Here is a 26,504-nt window from a genome sequence, read left to right on the forward strand (position 1 = left end):
ACAAGAACTATAACCAATTAAGGGAAGCAAAAGAAAAAAAATTAAATAAAAGTAAAATTTAATAGAATACTTAAAGTCATCCTGAACTTACAGAATTTATCAAATAATATGTATGTACAACCTTAACTTGTTTTCCACCTATGAGAAGCTGAAACAAAATACATAGCACTCAAAGCAAAAGCCCAGTGACATTAACTTAAAACTAATTTGCTATAGTCCACAACGCAAAGGAAGACAAAACCTTTTTCAGTGTCCTACATACAAACACAGGATTCATGCAGCAAATTATCAAAAAGGGAATGTCAGAATTCTGAGAGAATAAATCTTTTTATAAAAGTCATCTGTGTAAAGAAAAAACATTTGCTTTGTCAACTAAAAACAGATATCCTGGGAGTAGCGTGCATTTAATAAAGAAATACACTGATGATAAAAGAAAGCTCAAATACAGTTTGAAACAGAAAATCATGCAATAAAAGACTTTGTTAGTACTTAAGGTCTACTGCTTGGAGTTAATATTACTAATTTGAGTATTTCTGCACAGGATGTGATTAATAGGAAATGGTTCCTCTGAAAAGTTATATAGGCAAGTAGAATCACAGGGCTTCAAATCACTGACCTGCTCCTCTTTAAGCCACTCTGCATTCCTCTCCCCATCCCTAGGGCAACCAACCACCCCCTCCAACACAGGTTTGTGGTGCTCCCAGCAGGCCAAGTAGGATCAAATCAGAGAGAGAAAATAACAGTATACACTGTGTTTCACCCTATGACCAATCATGATTTACATGAACTAAGTCAAGACAGAAATTGTCAAAGAGAGCACATTCCCTCCCGCAGAATTCAGTACGGACAGGACAAATCACAAAGACTACTTAACCTGCAGCTGTGAAATGTGTTTCTTCTGTTATTACAAGTTTCATTATGTGAGAGTCTGGTAAAAGAGCAAAACAATTAAAAGGATTGAAGTGTATATAGAACTCTGTAGCAAATGCAGGATTGAGTTCCCAAACTGAGTTTGACAGTTGCAGATAAGATGGTAGCAGCAGAAGGCTTCCCACAGCACCACTTTACACCTCTATGCCCTCCTAGAGACGTGGCATCTTTGAGCATCTTCCTACTGAACAAATGCTCCCTACCAGCTCTGGTGAAATTACTTTTTCTCCATTTCAATTACCACTCTACATAGCATAACTGATAAAAAAACATCAAGTACATTTTCTTCTTCCCAGTTGGCGTTCCTTCTTCATCTGACATGCCTGACTGCTTCCTTGCAACCCAAGCAAGCTTCAGATTGCATGAGAAACCCACCTCGGAATACACCTGCCTTTATCAATATGTAAGCTCACCACACACACTGGTTACAGTGTGTACAGTCAGCACACAAGGCTTTTCTTCAGTTTGATCCCAGATCCATCCTTAACAGTTCAACAACCACAAACCCAAACATGGCCTTTCCTATATACAGGAATGACAGACGAACAAGTGAAAGGCCCAGTTCTCCAAGAGAGTCTCCAGATCCTAAATTTGAAATCTCTTTCCTTTGGCTTCAACCACTGCACTAATAGCTCCATCACAAGTATTCACAATGATTATATAAGTAGCTCTATGCAACCATATTAACGAGCACCCACACAGCATTAGGCAGATGGCAGCGAAGGAGAAGAGGTGTTATTACAACAAATGTAAGCTGACCACTTGTAAGGTCTTGAAAAAGACTGTAAGACAAATAGCAAGCTCTCTGGGCCCACCTTTGTAAGGCAGGTTTTAACTGCTACACCACTGAAGTAGGACACTTACCTAAATACTTAGGTACTAAAGGATCTCTTTACAACTTTTAAAATCATGTGCATTATGTGTAACATAGGGGGAAAAGTCTCAATTCTGTGAAAAATGAGAGAGTTGTTCATGAATGATTTTAAAAATTCTTTGAAAGACCCAGCTTTTAGGTACATAAAAACAAGAGATAAAACATTATTGCATTTGAAGAGAGGCGGTTCATTACACTGGCTACTAATAAGGATGGGGTACCATAAGGAGTACCACAAGCGTACTGCAGAGAGTAGAAGATTTTCAAAATCCTATTTTACTATCTAATGAAAACCCCAATCATAGATATAGTCTCCTACATCTCAGCAGAACACTGTGTACAATTACAGTTTAAAACGTGCTTGAAGAACAAACACAATCAGTCTTTAGCAAAATAATCAAAACGTGTCCCCTAAAACACAGGGAGAACTTGTAGTAGTAGCTCATTTTGACAGAAGAATTACACTGCAAGTCTCTTATACTTTGAGAAATGATTCCTGTGTCTGGTAAAATAGATCTCACCCTCACTTCACCTGCATATTTCTGTATGAAGGTGCAGCACCACAGCAATCTTTTGACGTTGAACTGATTAGTTACTCCCTGCATTAAGTATCTGTTTTTACTATTTGTTGCTCAATTCCATTCAGTGATGCACCTTTATTACAGTCAGATCAGACGCTCACATATTCAGTATGGGATGAAATTTCAGTTGAGATCTGCTCTGCTATCAACTGAACTGCTGCATCCAAGCTTCTCCATCTCATAAATGAGGAACGAGCCCAGGGAGATGTCCCAATAAATTCAGTTTGCCCTCTGAGATATTATTGAAGGACTTCATAAACTACTGCCCCATCCTTTCTCCATCTTCATCAGCTTCTCCCTCAGTCTCAATTGCTCATCACTTCCACAGCAGCTATAGCTACCATATATCCAAATGACTAACGATACCAGAATAACCTACATGTCACTTTAAGGAAATTTAAAGAAATCTTTTTTTAAAAAACAGTCTATATTATTATTTCTATTATTATTAGGAATGCTTCAGTTCACAGCATAAATGACTAGATTAGGTTCAACTGCAGGGCAGCGTTCTACCAATTAATCACCTGAAACTAGTTCTCAAAAGACAGCATAGGTAACCGTCTTATTCTAAAGAAAAGCACCCAGTCCTACACCCTAAACCACTTGGACTCTGTCCACTGCAAGGAACAGTGCAACTACCAGATGTGATTCATCATTTCCATAACATTTATGTTTTATTTAAAATAACTGAAAATCTGACACCCCCCCTCCCCCCAAGTCAAAATTGGCTTGTACAAATTATAAGGAAAAAAAAAAACTTACAAATCATTTATTAATAAACAACATAGAAAAGTATTTCCAAAGATTTTACTTTTTCCCCCTTTATTACCACTGTAAGAACTACAAGCTTTATTCATTCTGGATTGACATGCAAATCATATTCCTCTAACTGCTCATAACATTGTCCACTGTATTCTAATGGAGGGTAAGGATGATTCTTTCCGATAACAAGTTATACAACCTATTGCCTGTCAGATGTTTTTCTTTCTTTTTCAGCTTCTTTAAAGGCCATCCACTGATAGCAATTCACTTCAGTTTATTTTCTTCTTACTTTTACTTTTTCACATCAAATCAAATATTCCTACCAAAAAAAAAAAGTGCAGGCAGGCCAAAATTCTGATAATGTGATGTTCATAGGCATTCAGGTCTCATTCTCCAGTTGGTTTTATAATGGCACGATTAAATACTGCAGACATGTGAAGAACTATTTAATGCTCAAGAAATAAGGTGCTTCATAGCTCGTCTTCTTAATTGGAAGAGTTGTGTGAAAGCAAATACATAGTTTCATATGAAGAAAAATTAGTCTATGAAAATCTGAAAAGAAATTCCTCAAAAGAGGATGCAAATCGAAAATAGAAATTATTATTAAAAAAATAAATCACCAAATGTTCTGGAGCAGGTCCCCACATTTTGATTTTGTAGTGTTTATGTAACTGAGGAATTGAAAAATCAGATTAGGTGACACAAGGCAAAAGATTACTATCATCTTCACCCACGAAGCACACACCATTACCAATTTATGGTGAAATGCATTCATCACACTCAGATATTCAGCAACTGGGAACCACAGAGAAGCCTGTATGAAACATCATATCTGCACTTCTGGCATGACTAAAGGCACACACATATTAGGTTTCTGTATGAAAGTTCTCTCTTTACTTAGGTTAGCAGCAGGAGTTATTTTAAAGAATTACACATTTCCCTCAGTGTCAAAAACTTGAAGGTCCGCAGGGTCCCTTGCGGAGGTAAAATAATCACTTACCACACAGTTCATCAAATTTCACAAATGCTGGTTTTATGCACTGAATTAAATCCTTGGATTTTTACAGTCTCGGAAATCAACTTACCCATTTTTAGCCTTTATCTTTATAAAGAGGGAGGCTACACTCACAGACCGTGCTCAAAAAGACCAATACTTTTGCCTTATAAATTCCACTTCCCATAATCGTTTCCCTCCCGGTAACCCCAAATTACAACTCACACCACTGAAAAGACATTATATCTCCCTGTATAACTTCTCCTCTCATTGCTGTGATCTCTCTTTTACAAATAAACCCCTGTATTTCTTTCTATTGTCCCTGCTGCTTCAGCTTTGCCTGTTCACTTTCTTATGCAACACTGTGCAAACTGAAAGCAGCAAACAACCACCTTCTGCGTATCTCTTCACTGTTATTCTTTCATTTGTTCTATCATTTTTTCTTGGCCTATTTCTTGTTGGATACCTGGACCAAACTATCTGAAGTTTTTTGTTTCTTTTCCCCCCCAAAGAAGCTTACCATGGACATTCTTCTTCCTAGTTTAAACAGTAGGTAAACACTGCCTCATAGCCCATTTACTATTTAAAATTAATATCCTACCTGGCCTGTTCCAATCCCAGTATATGACTCTTTGGCACGTTTCCATCCCTCAGCAGGATGCACTTTATAATACCATTTGACTGCTATGGTATCAATTAATTACTACCTACTTTAAAGACTTCATGATGTAACTTTTATTACATTACATGGCACAAAAATGAATTATCAATAAGAATGAGAACATTACTTACAACAGAGATGTTTCTTGAAAAATGAAAATGTATATATGCATTCTTAAAGAATTAACACTTAATCTTCAAATCAATATTGAGTCACCGTGAGCACCGCTCTGCTTAGGAGTAAAATCTAATTAAGCTGCACTAGAAGTAGCTATTTCAGCTATTATATAGTCTGAAAAAAAAAAAGAAAAAGAAAAACCATCCCTCTTACACATTAATTACTGAAAACTTTGTTTTTATTGCAATGTGAGAAGAAACAACAAATGTGCATTTCAGATAGGTCAGCTGTGTTATCCTCTGTAAAGACAATAAAGTTACCTCCAAAATTAAGTGTTACTGGGCATTATTATAATTTTGTAAGCCCTTCTGTAAAAGAAAAAGAGCAAATGATGCTGTTCTTCAAATGAGCTCCCCAGGCTTTTAAATATTTCCGGGTTTTTATTCCTGTTACAAATAATTGCCTAAAGGATTTGGGCGGCGCTATGACTTAGCACGACACTGATTCAAAAGAAGAAAACAACATATTCTTGTGCCAGGTTCCAAATAAACTTGATATCCAGGCCAGGAACAAAGAACCACCGTGCTCTCGGATAACAATTTAATAAAATTTGTGGCATCTGAAGTAGCAATCTTTAACTCAGCACGATACTCACAGGCATCAAATTTAATAAAATGACCCCAATAAAAGTTAATCAGAAGTGTTTAAACGTATTGGCAATAAAACAAATTTTATGGCCAGTAGAGTCAGTTATCTTCTGTGTGACAAATTAACTGAGCACTGAAAATTGGGCAATGCATCAGTACCATTCCAGCAGTGAAAAATGCATGATATGAGGAAAGAAAGCCCAGGCGTAAGTAGCATGGATAAAAATCCCTCAATACCCCCCATTTTGTACTACACAGAACAGAACAAATAAACAACAACAGTTTTCTTCAGATGAAGACAACAAGAACTTTACTGAGATTCCACCAACAGGTGCTTCAATAACGCTTGCTCTTTAATTACATCCTGAAAGCAGAAGCACCACCATTAAACACTGGAAGAAAATAGCTATGATCAAAAGGTTTGCAGGTATAATTACAAGACAAGGGATTAACTCTGCTCAGTTATCACTCACGCAAATTTGAAAGTGTACCAGTACAAACCTCTGGAATGCGTAACACACCTAATGTGACCCTAATTAGCTTACTTGGAGGTATGATAAGCTAGAGTGAGCTGGTCGGTATGACCTGTATGCAATGCATTACAGTCAGTGTGTGAAAGTAGCATTTTCAAAAACTGCCAGTGTTTGCATCTAGCACAGAACTACTCAGCTTGATTTTGAACTCATGTTTCTTGAGAGTTTCCTCTCTGGAAACAACACATTACCTTTCCAATCACAACAGTCATCTTGTTGCCATATAATCCTTGCCTCCAGAAACAAAGACAAGCTTTGTAAATCTTCTTTTAAAAAAGGTTTACAATTGCTCTTATTTTAAGGTGGAAGTGCTATGTAACTTTGTTTAAACAGATGCAGACAAAAAAAAAAAAAAAAAAAAAAAAAAAGCAGAAGAACTAAAATGTAAGTCTGGGATAAAAATACACATAAATCACACCAAAAAACTTTGTCTATCTTGAATATTGGACCTTCTGCTTCTGCCTTGCAGCATGAGCTGCACTATTGACTGTTAAGAAGCCGAAGAAAAACTACCTTCTTCTGTAAGGCAAAAGCAGCTGAACAGAATGATTAAAACCAATTATCAGTCTTGTCAAGTCCACCAGTATCTTAAGGGAAAGTCCTGTTTACTTTTTTCTTCTCCAAAGCCGAGGTCAAAAAATGTGTTTTGCTTATTGAGCAGATGGCTCATACCAGCTTTCTTTCAGCACTTCTCACTCTCCAGTGTCTCAAAAATAAAAATCATTACTAGCAAGAACCAGTACATGTAATAAGGAAATTACGCTGGGGGTGAGGGGAGAAGAATATGTCCAGTTTTTATCCATGCATACTTCAAACCAAAATATAAGTTGTCACAGCTCCAAACATTCTGAAGCACTTTTCTATCTTAAGAATTACTACTCTCAGTTGCATTTCTAAAGATAGCATTTTATACATACTATAAAGGATGCAGCCTGTAACACAGTCTCCATACATGATAGGTTTAATTTTCATACTCCAGCACCTCTTCAGATAAATACCCCATATGTCCTTTCCTGGCGAACAGTAACTTCTACTCACTCCTGGCTTTATAACCACTATAGATACGGAAGAATTCTACACAAATGTGGTTAAAGCAATTAAAAAGTTAGCTCTGATTGTTTTATTCCTAACGTGAAAAAGGCCAAGTAGGAATTTACTAACTGCAAAAGTTTTCTTTGGACCACAGAGGTGTACTCACATGCTGAAACAGCACTGCCATAATTTAATGTGTATGAGGTCTAGCAGAGACAAAGCCATGGCTTCCCATCAGCAGCACCTTGCACTGCCAGACCTCCAGCGCCAGGAGTAAGAGGAATCAGGCACGACAGCACTGCTTTATCACATCTCAATGTGGCAAAAACAAGGGAGAGCAGCTCTGAGATATCTGCGCGTTCAGAAGTAGAGAAGTCAGTCCAAAGATTCAAAATATTTCCATGTCAAAACGCCACTCTTCAGCATCTAAAGCAGATGGACAAGTTACAGTGCCTTAGACTCACACCTAAAAGAGCACTTGGTTGCCCTTTCCAACAGTTCTCTTCAGCTGCCACCTGGAAGACCACAGTTCAAAGGACAAGGGGGAGAAAAGCACAGACAAGGAACCTCACAACTGAAGAGCTGGAGGAATTAGAAAGAGCAAGGCTAAGTTCCTGCCTTTTGTTAAGGGAAATTAGATGCTGTGATATTAGGCATTCCAAAATTAGCAAGAGAAGAACTTCACACATTTCTCCCACAACTACCCAGGCATCCCAAAGAAGTTACTTAAATTCTTCTATGCATCAGTTTCTTTAACTGTAAACTAGTGATAGCCTACCTCACAGAGAGGTTATGAGGCAATTAACTGATCATAAAGTGCGACAAGACCCTCAAGTGAAAGGTGCTATGCAAGTGCAGGGTATTAATCTCACACTCCAGGTACAAATCATTCTCTTATCCCACCTTATACCTAGCGTTGGCAGCTTTACAACCATTTAAACTCTCTACTACACAGGTTGGCGAGGTGCCCTGCAGCAGACATCTTAGACACAGTGCACTTTTGTGGTTCAGCTACCTACACCTTCCTGCATAAAAGAGGGCATTTGGTTCAAGCGATGTGCAGCTTCAGGTTGTATGCACAAACACGCAGCCTGCGAGCTGCATACAGACATCAGGTTTTTGGCTGCCGTACGAGGAGATCCATGAAACTTCTGTCAGCTGCATGTAATGGATATGCTGCCAGACACCATCTAACTTGCATAAAAGCTGCAGCACAGGGGAAGCAAAAGGATCACTAGCCATCTTTGTAAGCGTAGATTTTAATTGCATACTTTTCAAAATGTCCATTGGGTCCATAACCAGTTTTAACACTTAGACTTCATTCATCGTGATGCTTTTTAAACAGCATATTAGCTGAAGACTTCCTTCTAATTAATGAAAATCTTAAGTTGGGAACAGGCAAAAAGACTAATTTGTTACTAAGAGCAAGTAGGATGAGAAGACAGATCTGTGAGAAGAGAGATCTAAGCATCTTTTTTTCTAATATATATATTAAATTGCTTTTTAAAATACACGAAGGGAATGCAAAGAAAGCCCACCAGGACCATGCTTGCATCACAGAGCACGTGCAGGGAGCCCAATGCCGGACCAGAACGTCTGCTGCCTTAAGTCAAAGCCCTGCGGCTTCAGTTGTTTGTTACAGCAGCTGCAGCACGCAACATCAAGACATGCTATGGATACCCATACTAGCCCCAGATGCAGCCCGGCGCACCATGTGAACTCCTTCATCTGCTCACAGCAAGTCTGAGAGGTTACGATGCTCTCCATGGCTCAAAGCAGATGTGTTCCAGCTTAAAGTCATCTGCCACTCCACTTTGAGAGTACAAATTCTGTTCAACAGGTGGTTTGTGCTGAGGTGGGCAAGCTGAACATCTTCCCCATGCCAATTTCTGATTTGAGTCATGTCTTGAGTTTTATAGCCCTTCTTTGTATTGAGTCAGATTAAAATTTGTAGTGAATTGGAATGCTAACATTACAAGCGGACAACTCTCTGTTTCAAGTTGTGATCAAAGCACCAAGTAGCCTAATAAAATCCAGGTGGCTCCAGCCTATCATCCACTATACTCATTACTTCAATTGGTCCATTTATTAGATTTCCAGGTGTCAACAAAAGGAGGCTTGCTGCCAATTCCTTCATATCTGGCTCTGCTTATGTATCTGGTGTCTTTTGATAAGAAGGTCTCATTAAAATTTAAAAATTAAAAAAAAAAACTTTTTAAAATAAGTCAGGCCTTTTCCACAGTTAGCAAAACCACAAAAACCAGTGCGGCTTTGTATTATTCACCATCTACTTAAGACTAAGCTAATTACAAGTAGCACCAAATGACTCATGTTTGCCAAAGCTTTTTTGATAGAGTTTGTCCTGCAAAGCACAAAACAACTTAAGGACAACATTAAGAGAATTTATTTGCAAGTTTAAATTCGAAAGAGTAAATACTTACAACAGTTTTCAAAGTTTTTACTTTTCAAATACAAAAACACACAGAGAAAAGGATGACTTCTCTTTCACTCTTTACGCATCCAAATATATCAATTTTTTCACTTGGAACAGTACTGTAAGAGAAGAGGTTGGATGATTCAGTCCAATGGAGCAGTGTAAGAAACAGGAACCCCTTTCTCAAATGCCATCTTGAAAAGTGAAAGAAAAATCTCAGAATTCTACATTTGAGAATAGAGTGACTTCTTGCTTTTAACTCTACGCAATTATATCAAAGTTGAATTTTACAAAGAACTCCCTCATCCTTCAGCCTGCAATTCATTATTTCAATTAGTGCCATGCTTTCCACCCCTTCCACGCACATTTCAATTTCTGACCCATTATCTTAACTCCATTTCAAACAAAACAGCAGGTAAATTTTTTGCAACAGAGATCAGCCTTAGATGTCTCACATTTTCTAAGTGTTCTGTTCTAGCATTCTAAACCCCCCTCATCAACAGAACTGAGATCTCATTTTTCAGTAGCCAGGTACATAAAGGCCAACGCTCCTGTGGAAGACCTCAACTCCTATGCCTTTCCTCAACAGTTTGAGCACACATGTTTGTAGAAGGGCTAGGATGCCCAGAGCCAGCTGATGCCTCCAGGCACAGCAAGGCATAAATCAGAGCCTGCGTCCCAGCTGGACAGCTGCATGGCTTTCAGAATGGCAGTATTAACCTTGCTCCAGTTTACATCTGAATGCTTCTCCTCACTCCCACTCCTCAGCACTCCTCTTACCTTCAGCACTCAGTGCCTATCAAAAAGCCATCATGCATGCCTCCAAATCTAGTTTCTGTAAGTCCATCAACCCCTGAGTGAACCTGAGCCATTTCTTTCATCTGGTTTTCCATCACAGCATACCATCAGATTATTTTACAAAACACTGTATTCTCCTAACAAGCAATAAATCCATGGAAAAAAATAAAAAAAACACAGAACGTATGTATACATATGTGTGTATATATACACACACTTTGAGGGAGACCTTTCAGTCCTATTTTGTTTTTAAATTATTCTTTCTATTCCTGAGGAGAACTGTGGCACTTGGTCTGGCTCCTGAATACTTGGTGCTGTGACTGCGTCTTTCTTGCTTATGATGGAAGCTGCACAGCCAGACAGCAAAGCATCAAGCCTAGAAAATCATTCCCATTATGATGACAGAAGAAAAAACAGATGAAATCTTGCCCTTGTAGCTTTCATTACTCTGCGTAGGACTGAGGAATATGTTTTTCCAGCTAGGGGAAACACTTGGCTCTGAGGACGAAGGCCTTCAGAATTTTATGAGCAAAGATCTCCATTTTTAAGAGCGCTTGTTGTTTCGCTGTACAAGGAAGGCTTTCGAGCCTCTGTGTGTACCAGGAGTGGCACCCAGTGTCCAAACTGCATCCTTACAACACCGTCTTCGATTTCCTTTTCCAACTGTCTTCCTTCACTCCTTTCTCCCCGACTGCAGCCACAGAAAATCAGCAGCTCTGTGAAATGCACGGCTTCACCATCAAGCTCACCAAGTAAAGCAGCTTGCGCGAAGCTTTTGCCAAACTGTTTTTAATCAAGACTGCAGAGATGAATCAAATTTTAAACTATTTAATATAGAGAACAACTATCAAGTCTGGTAAAATTATTTAATTAAGCTATGCAGCTACAGATTTGAACCCTGAATAAAATCAACATTTGCATATACCATGGTCTTTCAAGTGCACTCAACAACTGACTTAACAGCCACAAGCTGATTTATTCCTGGTCGCTGTTAGTGCTTTTATAGCTCCAACCAATTTTATTAAACATGGCTTGTTAAGGCAGAACTAAAAATCACCCAAGGAATTGAAAAAAAAAATATTTTCACGTGTTGCAGCTATGTGGGATTTTTAAAGACAACCTGTTGTGCTTGGCTACAACGACTGACTAAAAATGAGTGTGACAAATCCAGCAAATAAATCCTTTTGTTTACTCCCAAATCGATCAGAGGGTTAAGGTTTAGGTTTAAAAAGAGATTCAACACCTGGATCCGGCTATAAGGAAAGCTCCCCCCCAACCTGCTGCGACAGCCCTCTTTTCTACTACTGTTCTTTCGCTGACACAAACAGTTGAGAGTTAGAGATGTTGGATTAGGATATAAGAATGATTATCCCAAAATACTAAACAGCTGTCGCTTTCTCAGCAGGTAAGATCGCGGTATATAAACCACTAAAAAGTCAAGATTTTGGCACAAAGAACATAATGGAAAAACCCATTTCCACCCCTGTTTGGAAGTTTAATTGCAAGTACCATTCAGGAATCGTGCCGGACTTCAGCCAGTCAGTCTTCCCCTGTCATTAACGTTAAATCCTAAAGCACAGAAGTGTGCCATCACCTCTCCTCTCAAGCAAGAAAGCTCAGCACTGCCCATCTCACTATGTGCCCTGCATGTGCAAGTTGGAGGAGCATTACCAGCACCTTGTCAGAATCCCAACGCCTTGCAGCTGAGTGCTGTTCTGAGCTCATGTGAACTAAGATTAGATCTGAGTTAGAGTGCAAATATATCTGAACCAGCTTTTCCCTCTAAGCCAAAAAGCATTAAATTGGCACAATTTAACAGTTTAATCAAGACCTCCAAAATCCCGGAGTTCAGTGTCTGTTCTGCCTCCCTAACTTACTCCTCTAATTTCTCTCCAGTATAAATGTTATATCTCGGAGCTTTTGTATCACACAGATGATTTATTTATATACACACACTGAAGAGAGCATTCAAATCTGCTGCATTATTTTCATGTCAAGATTTATTTTGTTCTAAGGAGACTTCCACTTGCAAAACCATGCACACACTGCACAGCAAATATATCTCTGTTAGGTGCCTAATATGGCCAGGGAAACCATTTTGATTATTCCGTGCCCGTTTATGCATTGTCCTACAAAACAATAAGATAGAACAGCAAGAAACTAGCAATTAAGAGAGTCTGAATGCACATCGGGAATCACTAAAATCCACACCAGCCAAGTCAGGAACAATATGACTGATGAATAGACCGTATTATATTAGGATTGTTAGCAAGTATTAAAAAATTATCCTTCACAGATGTCCCTTATGACCTAAATATATTGCACAAAAACATGTCTTTTTTTCCCCCCTGAAAGTTTTCAGAAATCTTTTCGTTTCTATTATTGAATAAAGCTCCACAGTGCCGCATGTTGGCTATAAATATCTGCATCAAGGATTTATCATACCAAACCTACGAAAAAAAAAAGTATGAATATTTTACTAGAGAATAAACAATCTATTTTAATGTGTATTTTTCTACTGCATTAATTTATGCTGAACCCAAGCATATAATTCAATAAAGGAAATCAAACTGTGTGTTCAGCAAACAGTGAAACAAAAGAAGCTGCGTACTACAGAAACTTCTCAACCAATACACCACAAACCAAAATAAAGCAAACGTCCTTCAGTTAGAAGAACAACCTTATCTCCCATAAACACATTGGGTAGGTAGGCTGATGAGAAATTAAAAACATATAAGCTAATACAAACTACTCCTTCTGCAGCTGTGCACACCTAGACCGTTCTCAACACAGTTTTAAACTAGTTTGTACTTCCCTAGTTTTGTCATTATTAAGATTCTATACACTGCATCTAAGCTCTACGGAGGATTTTTCTCTTTTCTATCAAAGACAAATATTTCTCTAGAAAATCATTTAAGTTTAGCGAGCTTTGTGAATTGATTGCTTATCCCTTCAACTCCACTGCTTCAGTAGGTTTGCTGTTAACAAAAATGGATTTCAACCACCTCTACTGCTTAAGTATTTAATTCCAGATTCAGCACTGAACCCTGGGCCAGTAACAGGGCTCAGTCCATTAACAAAATAAATATAAACACTATACACTAATATGGCACGACTTGGGCTTAATGCCTTTTATACCTTGACAACATACACATTTTTTGTCAAATAGAACACTGCCTAATTTCTTCAGGTTATGCAGCTGTGAGAAAACCATAACACATTATTAGGCAAGAAACAACAACAAATCATCCGATGCCATTTCCTGCTCACTAAAACATCCCAACTGATCTTTAAAAAGTTGTCATAATTGCGTTGCATTGTAAGATAAAAAGCATATTCCTCAGAACAATAAATCTCACATAAGAAGCTGTTACTCTAACAGTCCCCCACCTGCAGGAATACATGTTGTTTCCATGCACACATCCCAGAGCTGCTCCCAGCCTTTACCATTTGGAGCAACCGTCAGATGATAAAAATCTGTTCCATGACCTCCATGCAACTTTTGCAAGAAATTTGCTGTTCAATGTTTAATATTTAATTATTTAAACTATGCCCAAGACAATACAGTTGTGTTCACCACAGAGCATCAACAGTGTTTTAGGTGATATCTTAAGAACGCTAGCACTGCTGTCTGGTCACAGAACAGAAAACATATCTGATAGGGGAGATAATACAAACAAAAAAGATTGATATATTTTTTATTTACCATTACTTGTATTTCTACCCATTCTTATCACTTTTACTCAGATGTATTGCTCTGAGTTGTTGTTGCTATCTCCATTCCCTTTATTCTGCCTCTTGGAATAAGACTCCAGCACAGGGGGTTTATGCAGTTCGCTGTACTTTCCTTCTGCTCCCTCAAGTTTATTGCAGCATTCTTCAGGGAAGGAAACGGCTAAATACTTGCATTAGCAGAAAAGGAAAGGGGAGGGGGAGAATGGAAACAAGTAAGAAGGTGTTAAAAGATCATTCTCCTTCTTTTGGTGCAGACACACTAGAAGTGTTACCAAAAGAACAAATGAACTGAGAGTCATAGCTAGTTAAAGGCATGGGGGAGCACAGGGACCACAAAAGAAAAAAGGAAAAAAAAAAAAAAAAAAAAAAAAAAGAAGAAAAATCAAATGAAAATCAGTCTCTTAAGCAAGGACATGCTAGAGACCACAACAAAACACACACAAAGTGGAGATAGCGATCCAAGCAGCCAAACAGAATGGAAATTTCCATTGCTGCAGCATGTTGTCTAGGACTGAAGACTCACAATGAAAGATGAAAAAGCAAGTTTTATTGCAGTGGACACCACTGTCTTCACATGGTCTGGGCTTCCTCCTGCAAGAAGCTCATCTGCCAGGCACAGAGGTAGCCTAAAGCTACTTACTGCTCACCTAACTTTTGGGCACCTCAGAAGGCGCCTACCTCAGTGTGACAGTTGAGCACATGCCTGTCTGTCTACCAGGACACCTATTGTATGTTACAGCATTTGCCTGAAAAAAAAAAAAACTTTTTTTTTAAAAAAAAAAAAAAACGGCTACATCCAGACTTCAACTAAACTGTGGTATAAAAAAACTCAAATGCTCAGTAAAAAAATAGAGCACATCTGAAAAAAAGGCAGCACACTTCACTGTTGCCATATGTTCACACTAACATCTTTTCAGAAATGAATCTACTGAAACTGTACGAAAACAGCTGTAAGGAGCTGTAAGGTTTACTTGGGACTCCACAATCAGTACAAACTAGCACCTTAGATATTGGTTACCATGAGTTAATGATAAAATACAAACAGGAGATCATTTCTGTGTGATTTTAAATGTGGAAGAATATACAGTATTTCCATTTTAAGCCTGCATATCCCCAAACAGAACGAATAACAGAATAGGTGAATTTGTAACACGCAAATAATCTCAAGATTCTGTGTAACTCACCAAAAAGTAACTCTGAAAATCCTTCTGAGTACTCAGGGAAAATAACCTGTAATTTTTTTCATCTCTACTAAGTATTAAGCATAAGACTTTCTATTTCCAAATGACTATCATAAAATTTATAAACTACTACATGAAAACAAAGCACATATTAAAACCTAAATATACTTTTTGTATTTCTTCTTACTCTTCCCTGTACACTTTTAGTCAGAGTGCAGCCCGTTGCATTTGCAAGAAGAAACAAAATCACAGAGTTGCCTGTAGCTTTTTATTTAACCTGAAGAAAATAAAGAAATTGAGCTTTGATATTACTGATTACATTTAAAAAAAAAAGTGCTTCTGCAAGCGTTATAAAATAGGAAATGTTCATCTAGCAAGCTGCACAATTGTATATCGTGGTTACAAATGAAGAATAGAGTTGAGGTGGAACAGAAACCATGAAGGAAAAATCTTCTGGCTTCAGGTTCAGCACTTGCATGCAGCGAGTACCTGAACACCAGGGCTGCACGGTGCAGTGCTGCTCAGCCTGCTGCATACAGCCCTACCTGCACAGCTGCTCCCTGCAACTGAGAACCCTCTCTCACCTCCTCGTTAGGACTATTAAATGAGTGTTCTGAAGTACAGTTTTCAGTAAATTCCAGCATAACTACGAGTTTATTAAATATGGTAATGAAATCCACTGCATGGGTGGCTTACAGAAATCAAACAAATGGACCGAATTACTGGAATGTGGCAGATGTAAGTATTTCATCTTTAAAATTACTCTAAGAAAAATGTCACAAAGAACATTTTCTTCAAGTAAGATAAAAGGCATTACGGCATTCCTGTGTTTGGTGCAAATTGCCCCGACTCCTTCTGCAGCACATCTTAACGGATGTGGATTTAAATACAATTTTAATATGTCTGTGCTTAAAAGAGCACAACAATTCCTCAGTTTTGATTCAAAATGAGACGCCGAACAAAAGGATTTATTTACCTCTGCAAAGTACTATTTCTACAGCAAGAAGGAATCCCACTCGAGAATCCAGAAGCACTACAAGCAAAGGTATTTAGCACCAAGAAAAGGAACAGAATATGCAACAGTATATACGCAATTCTTAAATTGACACAGCCCGCATAAACAAAAGTCCCTGTCTCCGCACTAACCGAGGGGTTAAACGCGTGGGGATCGGGAACGGGAGAGGAGAGCCGGAGGCGGCCGCCGCAGCCCCGCGCTGGAGCAGCGCGCGCGGAGCTCCGCAGCGCCCGGCGGCACACGGACGGACCTCGGCACGGGACGGGGCGCCACGGCCCCGCGCTGCAACGCTCCGCTCCCGGTCGCCGTGCGCGAGATGACGGCGCCCCCTGGCGGCGCCCCGCGCGGGAGAGCAGAGCCTCGCCGCACGGCCGCCATCCCGCTGCGTAAGGGCGGACGGCAGCGCTCGGCCTGAGCGAGATGCGGGGCATGGCTGCGCATTGCTTTCCACACAGACTTCGAACCCCGCCGTGGAAGACGAGAAGACGCTGCGCACTGTGACGCTGGGAAGCACAAACTCAGGCAATGCTGTTCTTTAAGGACCTACAACGCCAAGCGCAGCAGTTCACAAGCTTAGCTTTAAGAGATTTAACGTCCAGAACGGCTCCTCCAACAGGACAGGAACCTGAACAGAGAACGTTCACTTCAGTCTCACTGCAGTGAGACCAATTCAAGCACGCGTGCCCCAGTGTGATGCTTATCTTAAATTAACTCCTCCAAAAGCGCGCTCCTTCCAGCCGTGTGAAGCCCTCTAGCACCGCGTAACTGCAGGGCACAGTGCTGGCAGTGCTGCAGGTCGGGCTCTGCACTAACAACTGCTGCTGCCACTGTCTGCTTCAAACCTTGAAAACCACCACATGGGATATACGTGTTGCTGCACATGCCCCTGGGTTTGAGGCTGAACTGCAGCCACACGCATAGCAAACCGTGCAACGTTCTCGCTAAACGCTCACCGTGTTATTTTAGTTATTACTGACAGCACAACTAAATACAGCCTACACACAACAGATACACGCAAACGTAAGAATCCTGAGATAGCTCTTTTCTGAAAGCTGACAAACAAAATTACCCTTCAAGCGAGGAAGTAAAATTCACACAAGTGAAGACATCACCTTTCCATCTGCAGTATTTCACAGCGAACTTGATGAAAACTCCACATAACTACAAGAAAATTCTAACATTCTAGAATTTTTTCTTTTTAATACATGGTTACACAGTTGTCTCAAAGTTGTTATTGGCACAACTACCACAGCACTTAATCTATTATCTTAGCTTTGAAAGTAAGGTAGTAAAAACATCTCAGGTTGAAATAAAGTGTCTCAAAACTTATCATGAATTTCAAAATGTACATTACATCATTTTTCTCTTCTGTGTTATTCACTATGTAGCTTTTCTTCCTATTTAAAAGCAATGTGTATTCCTTGCATGGAAAGCGAGTTAACTGAAATGAGAAGAACAGAACACAACATGTCCCTTGCAGAAGCAATTTGTAGTCAAGAATAATATGTATTTTCTTCCTTAAATATTAATGCCATGCCTTACAACTTCTTTGTAAATGCTAACTGAAAGAAAAACTAAGCACAGACAAAAGCTTTGAAGTACCCTAAAGTGAAACTAATTCTCAGAAAACTAACCTCACAGCACAAAGATGTGCGCGGGTACTGCTCATTTCACAGCAGTGCTTTCACCAACAAATCCTTAGAGCAGAAATCATTAGATTCAACTCATGTTTAGGGAAAACCTGGAGGACGTCACATGAAAGTATCTTCTCCAACTTAAAGACCTCTGTTTCGAGAAATCATTTCAATACTTTTGAGCGTTTGAGTGCACTGAGAATAAAGAAATAAAGCCATTTGGAAGTAAAAGCCTGAACAGGAGTCTAGAGAGCAGCCCTAAAATCAAAGCCTGTGCTGAGGCATATTTTGCTGAAGACTCAACAACATATACCAGTTCGGCAATTTTCCTCCATTAGTTCACACATCATCAACTAAACTTCACCTACAGCTTTCTAGCACAGATTGCTGGGCTGAAAGTCTCCCTGGAAAATATTGTGCTACAGCAGGCCATTGTAGGTGTTTAAGACTTCCCTGACAGGAAAATCTTACGAAAAATTATACTTTGTAAAAAGAATCTCAGGAAGATGACACTGCAAGAGAAACTTTCTGAGATGAAAAACACCTGTGGATTCGTAAGTGTTAGACAGCCCTCACAGATTTTTAATAAGAACTACTTGAAGCTAAATATATATACATATATCTTTTCTATACTTTCTAGAAATAGTCCAAACTAATCCGAAGAATCATCTTACACCAAAAAAAAAAAAAAAAGCAGTGACTTTTGTTTTTAAATTGTCAATTTTGTTTTTGAAGCAATTATATTGAGGCAGATAGTCAAAATTTATTATTAGTTCAGATATTAGCAGTGAGAAGCAAAAGTCACCTTTTACAATAAAAGCATATTTGAAGCAAAATGTCACCTTTTTAAATAAAAGCATATTTGAAGTAATGGTTGTTGCTAACAACAGTTAGAAATCCATCTTTATCCCACAGATTCTTAAACATCATTTAAGTACCTATTTCAAGTTTAAGTTAAGGGCATTTTCTTAGCACCTTCAAAAACGTGCTTTATATCAGATCTCAGTTTTAAAAACAAATCAGTAGCTTTCATGTTTCTTGCTAAGTACTCAACAGTTTGTTTGCTGAAATATCACCCTCCCATACATAAACTTCATTCTCTTAACAATAATCACCTCAAGAGCAAAAGGTAAACGTGTGTTTTACATGTGACCTACTCCTAAAGCTCCTGCAAGAGGATACAGAATAAACTGCTTTTTGTGCATTCATCCAGTTCTCACCATAGCAGATTTGGTGTTTGGGAACAGGTAACTGCAGCACGATTGCTCCCCCCTCAGGAGGAGGTCAGCTGGGGTATTGTGGTTCCTGCAACCTGTGCAGTAGTCCCTGCATTAACACACAATCATGCATGGCCAAAGTCCGGCAGGATATTGGCAGACCAAGGTTGGACTCAATGATATCTAGAGGTCCCCTGCAACCTCTACAATTCTGCGATTCTGTGAAATGTATTTTGCAGGCCCAGAACCTTTCACTGCAAATAGAATTGTTTCTATTCCAGTATCCTGGATAAAAGAAAAAGAGAAAAATCCAAAGACACACTAAGAAAACTAGAGGAAAAGGCAATACAGCACGATGCAGATTGAAGCGAACTAAGTTCAGTATCTTTCTGGGTGATGGAGGTACTGAAGCGCAGAGATACTTTTTCTTTCCCTCAGTATCTCTGGGTCTGAATTTGGGTAGACACATAAAACCAGTGGTACTCATTTATACAAGTCTTGTTTGGCTTGGGTTTTAACATGGTGAATGTTAAGGTTCTAGCAGATAACAATGGATCTCTCTGCTTAAATACCTGCATCTAAAAGAAAAAAATCTTTTGAAAATCCAGCGAAATAGTTGCATAGAGAAGCACAGCTCCAGGGAAAACAAACAAGACACATTGAGGAGATGGAAGACAGTTCTATTCCAAGGGTAAAAAGCTATCTAACACTCAGCTGGCTACCTCAAGAGACACTTTGTTTCGATTTTCACCTTCTCTAGCCCCTCCACATGAGTGAAAGTGCTTAAGAGACCCAAAGTAAAGGTAACACAGAGTGATCAAGAGCAGTGTGTGAATGATTTTGCCTGCTCAACTACTTTACCAAGAAGGCAGAGAACCTCTTTGTACATAGTGCAGCATTGGAAAGCTCTGCTGACACGGTTGCCAATTCCACACTGCTGTTAGGCACGTAGCAGTTAAACTGCTACACGTGCCATCTATGCTGGCTCGAGTTTATTCTTCCCTCTGTAGCACTGGAACAGAAGGTTGATATGCTAAGGCATCCTGGTATGGGAAGCTCCACAAGCATTGCCTTTGCACCTTACTTGATAGCAGGATAAGTGCCTGCTTGCTGAGAAGAGAAAAAGAAAAACTGACAAGAGTTCTTGAAATGAAGTTTTTTTACAAGCAGGAACAGCTGAACCTTGCAATAAGATCACAGACTTACAGCTTCAGTACGGTTGTCATAGTGAGATAAATCCATCTCAGAAACTAAGAACGTTATTTCACTGCTTGCTTATCTATTGGCTACACAGGAAAAAAAACAGCCTTTTTGTACAGCAAAAACTAAAGCACAGGCTCCAATTAAAAATTTAGCTTACTCTAAACCTTTGAAGAGATACAGAAGAGAAATAATATTTAAAACATCTCTTAGGCTTTAAGAAAATATAGCTCTGACTCTGGTACCATATTACTGTAAGACAATTAACATTCCCTTGTTTTGCTGTTCTTAAAATTCTGAACAACAAAACAAAACGAAACAACAAAAGCAATAAGCAGCTAAGAAACTTTACCAAGCTGCACAGTCTTAAAACAATCTCTGTTTTAAAGGCAGTTCAAGGTTCTTTTGTAATAAGATATTAATTTAATAATATCTAATCTCATTATAAGAAAAATGAGTTTATGCCTAAACACTACTTAATCTGGCTCAAACTGAATTAGCAAAATTAGATAGAATCAAGCTTCCAACCACAACTCCTTTGATTATATTGCCTCTTCAGTTACTCTTGAAGTCAAATTGTTCTTCTCTAAAACCTAACAAAGAAGCATTTCTACCAGCATCACTAGATGTATACATACACACAGTGCAAAGATTAGAATTGTAAACCTCTAAAATTTGTTTTACAAATTTTACAATTCTGTGTCAGGTCAACTATGTTAACTTACATTGACAATAAAATAAAAAAAACCTGCTAGGCCAGCAAGTAAGCACCGAGACAGATGTAAACTTCTGATACTATTTGTAGCTTAGTTGGAGAAGCAAAAATTCATGCAGATTTCATGTTAAACTTACAAAGCTTTGCCTTCCAGGCTTTCAGTAAGCACTTAACACACATAAAGAAATCCACAGGGAGGCAATCTACATGCTTGACTACATATATACACATACATGGATATACAAACTGTAAGTCTTTTTGTGAAATGGATACATGAATTATACTGGAAACAAATGTAATTTTCAGTGAGACAGTCTTACTCTACAATGTGTGTATATACATTATAGTATTTATCTGTAACTTTCCGTATGCTGCAGTTGGAAATGCAAGATGGCATTTTAAGTAGAGCAGTTATGCCTCAAATCAAAACAAAAACACTCTCTGATCACACAGAACCCACTGGCCGTGGTGAAAAAAATCTCTTTTTGCAAATATGGCTGGTGTTTTACCACAAGTTCTGCAAAAATTGTAGCCATTACCTTCATCAAAGTCTGCATCATCTTCTGTATGCTGAGGGAAGGGGAAACAATTTGTGATTTCAAGTCTGTCATCCACCACAAGACCCAGCAGCACTCCTTGGACCACTTCATTCCCCTGTCCTTCTTCTTGGTAATGTTTAATGATCTTTAACACGACCTAAAACGCAAAGACAAGAAAACCATAAGATATAATCATTTTTCCCCCAACAATTTTAAAACTCATAACTATATTCTTTTAACTGTTGCATAGACTAGAGCTGCAAAACAAGCGAGCTACCAGTTAGAATGCCAGTATCTTCAAGGCAAGTTAAACAACAGCCACTCCTAAAATGTTGGGGAATTTAAAGACCACTAAATGAAGTAAAAAAGCAGTTCTAAATCATTTTTCTGAAATACCCTCCTAAGATGAAATATTCATTTATGTTTCTTTGTCTGTTTCAACTTTACCTTCTTGCTCTAATTTTTATTAGCTCTCAAAGAAACATTACCAAAACATCTTGAAAGTAATTATGGAGAAACCAGTAGGATTTTTTTTCTTTAAAGCAGAAAATGTACTAACATTTAAAATTGCACCTTACTGCAATTTTACGTCAGATAGTCAAGCAATCTGTATCTTGTGAACTACATATTTCAAGGAGTAATGAATGATTAAAAGGAGCATAAGTTCCTTCTCTTTCTATTATATTTCTCACTTCCTTTCCTAAATTTGAGTTCTACAATGAATGACTCATAAGGAAATACAAAAAGAAATGGAACAGTATAAACAACCATCACTCATAAATAGTTACATGGTAGAGATGCTACTTTACCAGAAATTCACTGCACAAATAAAATTTTGTTTAATAATAAAAACTAGAACATGACAGGATATGGTTACCACAAAAACAGACCTTAAAATCTTATCCTTGGTCCATCACATGTGGATTTTATTTCACTAAATCCCAATCCACCCACCCAAGCAAAATGCACCAGAAAATGTCTGACAATGTGTTGTTGTTACACTACTGCTACAATACATTCACTGGTAAATCCCCCACTATAATGGATTTCAGCTCAACCTCTTGAGGGTTGTTTAAGCTTATATTTAAATACCAGTAACATAGATCTTTTCCTAGCTTGTCCTTATATATATGTTCTTAATCTTTGCCTCAGTTGGCGAAAAACACTCTTAATAAATTAAAGAGTTGCAGTATAGATTAAATGGAAGAAAAATGTGCTTTGAAAAAAAAAAATTATAAATAGATTTCCTTCATGGGGAAGAACTGGAAGCAAAGGAGAATTTTGCAACACTTTAAGGAAGTGCAGCAAACACGAGCTAGACCATATCGATCCACCAAATATCTGTTATCACACAGCCAACACATAAGTAATACTGAGTCACATTTTGTTAAATGTAACGTTTGCTATATATTTGCCATAAACTCGGTCTTTCACTCAAGAAATTCATAAAAAAAATAATTCAGGACTAGACTCATTACAACATACCATGCTCTTTATGTACTGCACTACTATTCTCAATATACAGCCCAAAAAGCTTCATTTTTTCAGTATTTTTCTCCCCATTTGCTATTGAGATTTCTGTGTATATTTACTGTTCCCATTACAATTCCCATTTTCCTACTGTCTCCAATCCAAAAGCGCTTCTGATATTATGTCAGTTTTATTACAGCATTTCTGACAGCATTTTCTGTGAGTATCTGCTCACAGAAAACAGCAGCGAACAAAAAGAGCACTGGCTGTCACAGACCATCAATATTTTTCAGGAAGATAAAACTAGGGATTCAAATGCTAGTCAACTACTTCAAAACACAACAAAGTTGTTACCAAAGTCAGCAATTTTCTATCTCCAACCTGAAAAATCACAGCAACTATTATCCAGGGAGACACAGACCCCAATTTAGGCTCACCCACAAGATTGTTTTCTAAAGGAGTCTGAGTAAAGTAGAGAAGAAGTAGCTCACAAACTCGCTTCTCTCAATTTCACACCCATTAACAAGCTGCAGAAGTTGCGGTTTATGACTGCACTGGAAAATACATTAGCTACTGAAATCATTTATGAAACAATAAATGAAGGAGTCTGAGAAATGTACCTGATGACACGTCAACCCTGTTTTCATTTTGTTCTTTGTTCTGGAGAGTTTCATTTAGTGCATAGCACACAAGCCTTTAGTGGAGCAGGCTCTTCAACTGGGATTGAAAAGCTTGCCAACAAAATACAGTATGACCGATACAGATATAGGCACTGAAATTCTTATTTCACTATTAAGAACAGACCTTCAAATGCAAGGTTTGCTGCTCTAAATACCCTCAGAACCATCACTGCTACGCCACTGCCACATGAAATTAAAAGTAACAAAAAACATTTCAGCTCTTACCGTCATTTAAGTAACGCAGTTACAGAATATGACTCGCCAACTATTAAAGGCTGCCTACCTACTGGAGTACAAAACACATTAAGCAATGTGACTTACTATAAAAACACATATTTAAACTTTGTTTTTTAAAGATTTTAAATTCCAGCATCTCTGAACACAGAAATCAGTCACGTGCACAGCTTAATATTTCATACATACTAAATGCATTTACTAAGATATACAAGGGCTCTTTAGAAGAGGGTGGGTTTACAAACAGCTACTAACTAAACCTCAAAAGTACCCCAGCATTGTAAAGGTAGTCTTCAAAAATTCCAAAGCAATTCAATCACTTGGAGTAGCCACTTGCCAAATTTTAATGGCCATTAATCCTTAATTAATTAAAAAAAAATGCTAGCTGTTTAGCAGTGCTTCTAATCTTCAAAGCACTGCTCAACCATTAAAAATGAAGTCATACTACAGAAAGAAATACATTCTGAAACCATTAAAAATGCTCAAAGATGCATATTTTAGTCGTATGAGCAATTTCAACTGGACATAATACAAAAGCACAGCTGTTTATTTCAAAAGTTCATATTTTAATACAGCAATACCTTTACCATGAACTGACAACCTCAACAGTGGGGATCCTGGAAACATTCAGTTGTAATGACAAGAAAATGTTAAGATACACATGTTTGTATTTCTCTGAAGAGAGAAAACACCAAATCAAAGTACTGAAAGTTCATATGTAGTTCTGTTCCAGAGAGCTGAAAGTGCCTATATTAAAACCAGATTTCCAGTACCTGTGCTGAGCTGTTTCTTAGAGATACAAAATTAAGCAAAACAGAGTTACTGGTAGCCCACTAAATACACAATGAAACAAGCTGATTTATGTTCTTAAGTCATGTATTTAAACCTCTCTGAATGCTTAACAGTGTTTCCCACCTATGAAAGCTTTATTAGCACAACCACCAGCACCAGTAGCCAGGATCTGGGGAGAGAGTGTAAATAGTGATGTTATTGAGCTGTTTTCAAACAGATCATAACTGACATGGGCATCAAATACAGATGGCGCCATGACAGCCACATCCTCTCACTAAATAACACGAGGGAAAACCGTGATCAATATTTAGCTTGGCAAAAGTCTTGAAAGCTTTTACTGGTAATAGTGGCTGACACATTTTGAATGCGTGTTATCACAGTCCTGGAACCTTTCCCATAGCAATTCTTAACGCTCGGACCACGAACCTTTACGTTTACCGCTACATCAGGAATGGCAATTTCATTTAAACTCCTGGCATGGAAAACGTTCAAGAGAGCAGAACTGCCAATGTACTTCTATAAATGGACAGGTCTGAACCGATGAAACTAACTCATGCAATTGTACTGTCCTAAACCCACAGATGTTGGTGAATTTTAATGAAGTTTAAATATTGGTATCTACTTAATCCATATTAAAACCACTCTGGAGAAAATGCTATTTAATCTGTTTGATACTTTCCAAATGGAGACATACTAAGTTGCATACACTCTAGCCTCCATGGCGTTTCTCTGCACACGCCATACCAAAAAGCAAATCCACAATCTGTGCTGGGCTAAAAATCAATTGGCTATTCAGGTATTAAACTTCATTAATCAGGTAAGCATGGAATGGCTTTGTCTTTATCAAAGACCTGGAGAGCTGGAAAAGAGAGAAAACTACAGAAAGATACAGTGAAACATGGGCAATGTTAACATTTGTTAATAGCACCAGGTGATGTTTTTACAGAGGACAGATAAGTACTTATCCTGCAGTTAAAAAATACAAGTTCTGGAAGCTGATGAAGCAAAAGTTGCCTTGAGCTGATTTATCACCTGGCTGTAGCACCACTGGATAAGACAGAAACAAAGTATCTCAGCTTTCCTACCTGAAAAAAAGAAACTCCAAAGAAATTAAAGATACCACTGTAAGAAAACATGTCTAATACATGTAATGCTCTCTCTGGATGTTTACGGTGACAGATGTTTACATACACACAAAGAACTTCAAGTTAATTGGAGCAGTACTAGATCTCAAACTAAAGGAGTGTAGATTTAGATTGGATATAAGGAAGAAAATTCTTATGATAAAGGTGGCGAGGCACTGGAACAGGTTGCCCAGAGGTGGTGGATATCCCACTCCTAGAGATATCCTAGAGCCAGACGGGGCTCCGAGCATCATGCTCTGGTGGTAGGTGTCCCCGTTCGATGCAAGGGAGTTGGACTAGATAACCTGTAAGAGTTCCTTCCAACCCAATCAGTTCTACAATTCTGCATCCTAGCCCTTTTGTTGCTGTATATGAAGCTTCACAACAGAAGACTGAGAAGTACTTCAAGTGGAACTTGCTCCCCGTCCCCAGCTTGCTTTTAGAATAAAGGCCCTTACAACCATTAGACCAATCTTAAACCAGAAGTTAATACACACACACACACACTTATCTTCCATTGCAATCTTTGACATCTTGAATTAATGGCTTTGATAAATATCTCTGATTGTAACAATATCTGTGGTAAAACACAAGCCCTCTGATCT

The 26,504-nt window shown here is 38.4% G+C and overlaps 1 protein-coding gene across 1 annotated transcript in view; it reads right to left on the reverse strand.

Moving 5' to 3' along the window:
- The window catches only part of EIF3H (eukaryotic translation initiation factor 3 subunit H), an 80,820-nt gene that overhangs the window by 37,170 nt on the left and 17,146 nt on the right, over window positions 1-26,504 (reverse strand). The window contains exon 2 of the mRNA XM_042869920.1: window positions 21,600-21,756. Coding sequence (XP_042725854.1) covers window positions 21,600-21,756 — 157 coding nt within the window. The remainder of the gene's footprint in view (window positions 1-21,599; window positions 21,757-26,504) is intronic.

The sequence above is a fragment of the Lagopus leucura genome, unplaced genomic scaffold, assembly GCF_019238085.1.
Source record: "Lagopus leucura isolate 7727_CA_CO unplaced genomic scaffold, USGS_WTPT01 Super-Scaffold_100002, whole genome shotgun sequence".
In the NCBI taxonomy this organism is placed as follows: Eukaryota; Metazoa; Chordata; class Aves; order Galliformes; family Phasianidae; genus Lagopus; species Lagopus leucura.